The sequence below is a fragment of the Alnus glutinosa genome, chromosome 2 (genome assembly GCF_958979055.1).
Source record: "Alnus glutinosa chromosome 2, dhAlnGlut1.1, whole genome shotgun sequence".
Lineage (NCBI taxonomy): Eukaryota > Viridiplantae > Streptophyta > Magnoliopsida > Fagales > Betulaceae > Alnus > Alnus glutinosa.
Genome location: NC_084887.1, coordinates 19,937,511 through 19,946,183, shown reverse-complemented (window position 1 = coordinate 19,946,183; position 8,673 = coordinate 19,937,511). Strand labels below are relative to the sequence as shown.

Genomic DNA, 8,673 nt, shown 5'->3' with positions numbered 1-8,673 from the left:
TTAAGCAGTTAGCGGTTTTAAAATAATCGCTGGTTAGTGGTTATTAAAATTCATAACTGCATAACTGCTTTTTAAGAATGGACCTTTTGGACCTATTTTGGTGTTTTGAGCCTTTATTAAACTTCTTTTTAGGGTTCATTTTAGATAGTTGATTTTGATTTTTTTTTTTAAATAATTAAAAGGCTTCAAAATTTACAGAAATACAAAATTTAAGAATACAAGTACTTGTACAAAATTTACTGTATTGCATCTCTATGGAGCTCTCGCGAAAACGACCAGCATCTATACAAAGCTAAGTAGTTATACAAAGCTGTGCATTCATATACCAGCTAAGCAGTTATAGAAAGCTATGAAAAATTTAAAGGAAAACCACCACCATTTATGCATCTCTCTGGAGCTCTCGCTGTTGCAGCCTGCAAGTAACAATTATTTACAATTACTCCTAATTGTAAGCACCTGTCCATTCACAAAAGTGAGAAGCTGTGTCAAATTGTCAACTATAGCTCAACAAGATATCTAGTACAAAAGAATCTTATTCACAGAGTAATTTTATCAAGCAACACACGGCCAATGTAACAACTAGAAAAATACCAACACAACCGTGGCTAAACAAGCAAAAATTTTATACACACATATAAAATGATCCAAACCACTCACTCAAAAGGATACAAAAATTCAAGATAGGAGGTGATGTAACGCCCAAGAAAAATGCTTAGGACTAATTAGAAAATCATTTAGAATTGATCCAAAGCATTAAGAATAAAATTTGACTTAAGATAAGAATAAAAAATGTTGTTCAGTGGGCTCGTTTGTAATTTTCGTTTGTACGAGTGCAGCCGAGTTGCCCAGTGTTGCTCGTATGCAATGCTAATTCGTACGCATTGTAGTCGAGGCTAGGACATAATGTCTCATCCACAATGGTCGTTCGTATGCGTGCAGACATTGTCCAGTTCCAAAGGTTCGTCTGTAATCTTGTTCGTATGAACTTCAATTGAGGGCACTACTCGTTCGTACAAATCGTTCTGATATAAATACCCAGCATGCAATTGCAGCTCATTTCCTCACCTTTTTCTCCTTTCTCATATGATTTTCTCTCTTCTCTAACCTAAGGTTTGTACCCAAACCTTGGGTATTGATTTAAGACAAAGCCTAATCTAACATCGGAAATGTGATTCTCGGTATTGAAACTCTGTTTTCACTGATTGATTTCAAGTAAATCTCTAAACCCTACTTTTTCTTGAAGTTGAGTTTATTTTTGAGGTTTTGGCTTAAATCTCTCAAATTTATTTATAAATTTCGTGTTTAAAGTAGTTCTAAACCACATTCAAGCTACGGATAGGAGTTTCGTGGCCTGAAACTTCGAATTTTACTGTTAATAAAGGTGAGACCCAAATCCTAAAATGTTCCAAGTCTTGTAAATTTGGGATTTGGTGTCTATCCCTAGAGTTTCTCTATGGGTTAATGGGGTCTCAAATAGAACCCTAGAACTTTTATTGGTTGAATGGGTGATTAACACTTGTGGTGTTCAAGTATTAATGGGTTGTCTAGAACAAGAGTTGTGTTATGAATGTGGTATTAATGGCAAATTTGCAATGTAACTAATGCAGTGGGCATTACAAAGCTTGAGTTGGGAGATGTTCATAGAGGTCAAGCAAATATTGTAAGTATTTATACTTACTGAGAATGATACTACCCTTCAAAATGTTTTAATGTTTTGGTGTTTATTAAGCGTTTTACTTGCTAAGCAAAAGAAAATAACTTTTAAATGAACTTTCAAACAAGATATGAATGTTTAACTTCGAGTTGATGATATGTTATAATTATATGTGATTTTGGTACTTTCGACAATTTCATGATATGGATGAATGTTTCATGAGTATTTGTTATGACTTTATAAGTGTTAAGATATGTCTATAAATTGTGATGAAATATTTGTTGTTTCATATTATTTGGAATTGAAAGTATAAGAAAGCATGCCTGATTATTTAACATGATAAGCATGAGCATGAGTAGAAAATAAAAATAAGAAGTAAATGAAAGTAAACGTATTTCAACCTGAATTAAGGGGGTTAATTGACCGTATGTACTGGGACCTAAATTATAGGGGCCAGTTGATTGTATGTACTTGGACCTAAATTATGACGGTTAGTTGACCGTATGTACTATGACCTAAATTACGGGGGTTAGTTGACCGTACGTACTTGGAACTGAATTACTGAGGTCAGTTGACCGTTTGTACTTGGACCTAGATTACGGGGTCAATTGACCGTATGTACTAGTCCAAAAAGAAATGAAAGTAATGTAAGAAAGCACGTATGACATAGTGTTAAATGTTTTATATGATGCTTTATAAGGATGTATAAGTATGTATATGTTTTTGAATGGAACAGAGCATATGCATACAATTATAGCTGGTTGCACATGATGATTTATGGTTTATTGCTTAGATGTGCTCCTATGCTTGTGTTTCACCAAAAGGGGAGGGAATGCTTATATATATGTGTATAGCTAAATTATATTATATATTGGCACATATGACATAGATGGGTTTGTATGCGTATGCTTTCAAGTAGGGGATTGGAACGTACCCATACATTTACAGCTAAATAAGTATGTTTCACTAGTTTTTATAACTATGGTGTTTACTTCATAGCTACGTAACTTCTTTTTTTCTTTTTTTAAAAAAAAAGAGAAATGTCAAGCCAATGGTAGCTGTTATTGTAAATATATGGTAGAAAATGATAAATCGGCTCATTGCGAAAAGTCAGTGGGCTTTACTCACTAAGAACTGTTGACTCACTTATTTCCGCCTATATTATCGTGGGCCCCCCGTGGTTGGATAGATTCTGTTGATACAGGTACATATAGTGTCGATGAGGATCCTGTGGCCTACTACTTGGGCTACTACGATTGAGGTCGTGGGGTACGGCATCATTTGTTTAAACTAGCATGTGCTAGACTATCTTTTGTACACCATTTTATATGTGTATAAACACCTATGATGTATATGGCTTGTGTTGCTTGTGACACTTTTGTACAATCATTCTTTTGATGTGTCGTAATACAATGTAAAAGCTTTAATGATTAAATGTTTTTACTTGTCAGTTCTAATGTGTCATGCCTACTTCCTATGTATTATGTTTCCGCTGCGATGTTATGTAACTCTAATGTAATAGGTTCATTCTCATAAGACATTATGAGATGTATGTATAGCACAAGTTATTGGGTTCATGGTGTACAATCATGCCACTGCGACGATCTAGTTCAAACAAAATAATAATAATAATGTGGTTCCCTAAGATGTGGGATAAACATAGCTAGCGGAAGCGACTGTAAATCACCCAAATAAAGATGAAGATTGAAATTAGTAAAAATATTGCTACACACTGGAACATGATTGCAAGTGGGTGACTTGAGCACTGAGAGAGAAAGATGTGCGGTGTGACTTGAGAACTGAGAGAAAAACGATATATGTATCTGGAAACTTTATATGAAACACCAAAACGATGTCGTTTTATATATCATTATTATTATTATTATAAGGGTAGGCGGTTAGCGGTTATTAATTAAACTCCTCCACCTACCCCTACTGTTATAGACGGTTAGCAGTTTTTTCCAACCGCCTACAAAAGCAATTATGCGGTTATTAACAGTTAGCGGTTATTAGATGGTTACAGGAAACTAACCATGGCTCTAATACTAGTTGTTTTTGGGGAGAGACACATTGTGGAGTCTTTTTAGTGAGCCCATTATATAGCATGTTGAGACACCAGACAACTCAAAAGCTTAAGCGTATGGTTTTGGGCCCAACAATATATGCTATATAAACCGTGCACAACAATGACGAATAATACGGAATCGAAAAGAGAGAAAAAGAAAATTGAGACACGTATTTACGTGGTTCGGTAATGTGCTTATGTCCACAGGAGTGCGGCTATATTTTAGTATATCATTTAGGGTTACAGTATAACATTAAGTAAACCTTAATTTGATGGACTTATTTTGAAAAATTCCAAAATACCATATACTGTACCGCGGGGGCGTTGCCCCCATACCCCCACAACCTATTTGTCCTCAAGCCAACATAAATTTAATTACACTCAATGGGCCAGTTGTCGGACTTCCACTCCGTTCCGACAACTATTGTCTATACTAGCACCTCCTATTGCTCTCTATGCATGAGAAAATATGAGCCACTTGTTCCAACACCATGATTATCAAAATTTTAATATGGCTGAGGAACACCAATAAAAGTATTAATCGTTCTACTCTCGTTAGAATCAGTCTTCTGGGTTCAAACAAGCAGCCCATATATGTCCACAATAGCAATGTTCTTTAAAATGTTATTTTAAGGCATTCCAAGATCAACTTGGAACATTGGTTATATGGAAAACTTCCATAAAAAAATTAGCTTTTATATTTCAATCTGTTAATTAGTAATGTTGATAGTTGATATCTTGGAGAGTCTTTCATTGGCCCCACAATGTAGCATGTTGAGACACCACTCAACCCAAAAGTTTAAACCTTTGAGTTTAGGTTAACTGTACTATATTAATTATTCACACTTATCACATCATTCTAATGTGGGACTCAAACCTTTCTACACTTACACGTGTATACTCAACAATCTCTTACTCGTGTGAGTCAATCACCACATTGCTACACTCCCCATCAAGCAGAAGCAAATTCTTATTTTTATTTTTATTTTATTTTATTTTATTTTATATCAATCTGGCATTCTTTAAGATCACTTGCGGACTATGTGGATTTGCTTGCGTCACACCCTTTTGTCCTTGCTCCAGGGATTCTCATCTGTGCCCGTGCCATGAAACTTTCTACACTCACACGTGTATACTCAACCCAATTGAAGAGGTTTATGGTTGTAACAAATAAAATAGTAGAAAAGAGAGGAGGAGAGGGTTTGAAACTCATTAATGCTCTGTTTATTTCGGCATAAAATGGTTTCTGAAAAATTATTTCGGCATTTTTCGGTGTTTGGTAGGAGCGAAAATAATGATTAACCAGAAAATGATTTTCATTTAACCAAAAATGCTTAGTAAATTTCGAAAAATGATTTACATTTTTTAAAAGCGTAAATAATTTTCCGTAAATGGCAAACGCAGTCGACCCTCTTTTAAATGACGCAGTCGACCTTTACGTTCAAGTAGTTGACTATCGCCAGATTCCGGTAGTGGTCTGGCTACCGTCGCCGGATTTCGGCGGTACTGTGCCAATTATGGCTAGACTAGCTGGAACGGCCGGATCCCTGGCCATTTGGCGGGGATCTTGGACGGATTCGACTGTTTTGGCCTGGATCTTGCCAGAACAGCCGAATCTTGGGCCTAGATGGCTGGGATCTTGGACAGATTCTGCTGTTATTGTCGAATCCGTCCGTTTTGGCCGGGATTCTCCCAGAACGGTAGGATCCTGGCCAATTGGGCGGGATCTGGCCAGGACGGCCGACTTTTGATCAACTGGCCAGGATCTGTATGTCCCAAATATAAAAAAATATGATTATATTATTTTATATTAATATTTTTTATGTTGTGAATAATTTTTTTTTTTTTTTTAAAAAAAAAAAATTAATATGATTGAATAAAAATATAAAAAATATTTGTAATTTTCCTACGCGCCAAACAACAGAAAGTGATTTCGACGGAAAATATTTTTCTAAAAAATGACTTCCCTAAAAATATTTTAGGATGAAAACCATTTTACACTAAAACAAATGCGGCATGAAAGAGGGTTCTTATGTGCAGTCAAATATTCAAATATATATCCACAAGCTTTCTCCAACCAACTCCCTCAAATAACCAGCTTTGAATCTTTGGAAAAAAGGCTAGACAACTCAAACCAAGCATCATAATCTTAAAGGCGATATACATCTACAAACCCTCGTTAAGTTCTTAGCTAGGCAACACTGAAAGAACCAGCAGTGCTCTCCACAAACTTTCTTGCTCCTTTAAACCACCTCTTGTCTCCGGCTTGGGCTTTGCAAATATAAAGCTTGCCATCTTTAACAGTGGCCGTAATTAGTTGATGCTTGCCACCTTCATCTCCGTCAGCAGTCCTTGTCAGCACGGACACGGAGAAATACTGTTTTCCACCGACCACAGGTGTTGAGGTCTCCAATATGTTTGCCGTTGCCACAGCATCAGTGTCGAACCCACCCTGACCAATTCCAATTCACATTTCGTCAGGATATACATTTACCCTTTTCTATCTTACTTTCATAAATCATAATTTTATGTGTAAGGAAAAAAAGTTACTTGGGAAAGATCTCTAAATGGGAAGGCTATATAGTTCTAAGTATAATATGTATGTTAGGTTATATATATTGTATTGTCCCACATTGGTTATTGTCGTGTGTATCTGTATTATTAGCCTCTATATATAGGCCCTACAGTTTATGCGTGATTCAGTGCACATTCTTATTTTCAACATAATTTTAGTACCACATTGAGAATAAGACTAAACAGAATGGGACTATATATAGAGGCCAATAATACAGATACATACACTAATAACCGATGTGAGACAATACAATACAATATATATATATATATATATATATATATATATATATAAACAAGCATGTAAAATGCTTAGTCATGGTAGTACCTCAGAAGCAGTTTTGCCAGAGTAGGCTTGTTTCCCGAGCAAAAAGTCCACCTACAAAGCTCCAGATAAAAGCTTCTATGTTAGGTAACATTTCTTTCCAACATCTTTGCAAAGGTTAATTCACAAAATGTTACTTGCATGATATTATATATCCGTCTAATTGAAGAAATAAGAAGGGAAAACTCTAGACAAAAGAAAAAATTTTCAAACAAAAGTTATGATGCCTGGAAGTATACCTGGGAGAGGAAATTCTCAGGTGAACCATAATCGGTGATGGATTTCTTATCAGTTGGAATGATTATGACAGAGACGTTGCTGTTGGAATCGAAGTTGTCCTCATACCTAAGAACCTGCCCTGGGAATTCTCTTTCTCTGCTCGGGTTCCACTTTGAGGGGATTGACAGCTTGAACCCTTCTCCATCGTATGGCAAGAAGTCTGTGTTTGATTTTGGCTTCCCGAATACATTGGCTGCAATTAACAACCAAGTTAGTTGTTGCAGACAGTCTGATATAAATTAAATCATTAAATTCCTTTCTTCTTCCTATATATATATATATATATATATATATATGACTTTCAACTTTTGGAATAAGTAATTATTTAGCATGGTATCAACTAAAGGTTATGAGTTTCAACCATGTCTCTGTCATTCTATTAAAAATTTTACGTGTTGGATATTAATTATTAAGGGAGAGTTTAAGTCTATACAAATTAAATGATTGAATTCATCTTTTCGTATTAGCTTAAACTTTTGGAATAAGCAGTGGTTTGACTATATGAATGAATTTTTCATTCTTAAAAAAAAAAGGGAATTACTTTGGATGCATGAGCTATATTAAAATATAAAATAAATGGTTAAATTCACATTTTCTTACCAATTTAAGCTTTTGAGATAAATTGTGATTTAATATGGTATCACAGCCAAAGGTCCTAAGGTTAAACTCTACTCTATCATTTACCTCTCACGTGTTGATCGTTACTAATTAAAAAAGAGCGTGTGATTATTAGAATATAAAATAAATGATTAAGAACATGTTTGAAATTACGTTAACAAGTACTTTTAGTATATAAAAAGCTGTGCAAAACAAAAATAAGTACGTTAAGTAAAAACCTTAAAGAATACTCTTTTGACATTTTTTGCCCTAAAAAAAAAAAAAAAAAAAGCCAAAACGCTCTCTTAGAAAAAAGCTTAAAATTAAAGTTTTTTTTTCAAAAGTCCTTCTTGACTATAAAATTCTATTTCCCAGCACAATTCCTAATAAGCTCTAAATTTATCATTTTCTATATGCATTAAGCTTTTGGAATAATTGAATTGTATGATAAGCTTTTTTATAAGCTTTATGGGTAGACAGAAAACATAGATTAAAGAAAGAAAAATACCGGCTTCACCGTAGGCTGCATCCGCTGGTGAAACCTTGGAGCCAATGGCAGCAGCACCAATGAGCACTGTGAGAGCCAACCGGCGAGAGACAGCGTTGGCACCATCTTCATGGACTTCCTGCTTCTGTGCCCGGCAGACTAGTTGGGTACTGGTCCTGATGTTGGCCACCTGGCGCTGTGACGAGGATCTAGAGGCTGTGGTGAGCGCATGGTGGTGCAAGAAACATGCAGTGGAGGCCATTTTCCCTCACTCAACTCTTGGCAAAATTCTCAGAGAATCAGCACTAATGCTATAGTATGTAGGGTTGTGTGGTGGTCGATGTTTTGAGAGCAGGCTAGGAAATGATGGCTTAGATGTCGATTTGTGATATGTGAATGAAAATGGCTCTGCTTTTGGATATTGGATTGGTGAAGTGGATGATGAGAAGATTGGATTTTTGATCTGGGATAAGGTTGTAGACGCTTTAATTGGTGCCACGTGGCTCCTACTTTACTCCTACTTCAGCTACGTGTCCCTACATTATTTAAACCATTACAATTGAACGTTTGTGGGACCACTGCCACTCTAAAGACTAAAACACGTTTAATTTGTGGATAATAATTTTTGACATCAAGATTAATTATTTAAGGTCTCAGAGTTTAGTCCGTTTAATTAAAAAAATTTTTTGTTA

General features: G+C 35.4%; 1 protein-coding gene across 1 annotated transcript; it reads right to left on the bottom strand.

Moving 5' to 3' along the window:
- Positions 1-5,729: 5,729 nt before the first annotated feature.
- On the bottom strand, positions 5,730-8,376 carry LOC133861569 (oxygen-evolving enhancer protein 2, chloroplastic). Its single transcript, XM_062297359.1, has 4 exons — positions 8,003-8,376; positions 6,858-7,090; positions 6,622-6,672; positions 5,730-6,171 (listed from the first exon to the last, which is right to left on the bottom strand). Exons 1-4 carry the CDS (start codon positions 8,241-8,243, stop codon positions 5,911-5,913), a joined length of 786 nt encoding a protein of 261 aa, XP_062153343.1. The 5' UTR covers positions 8,244-8,376; the 3' UTR covers positions 5,730-5,910.
- Positions 8,377-8,673: the final 297 nt, after the last annotated feature.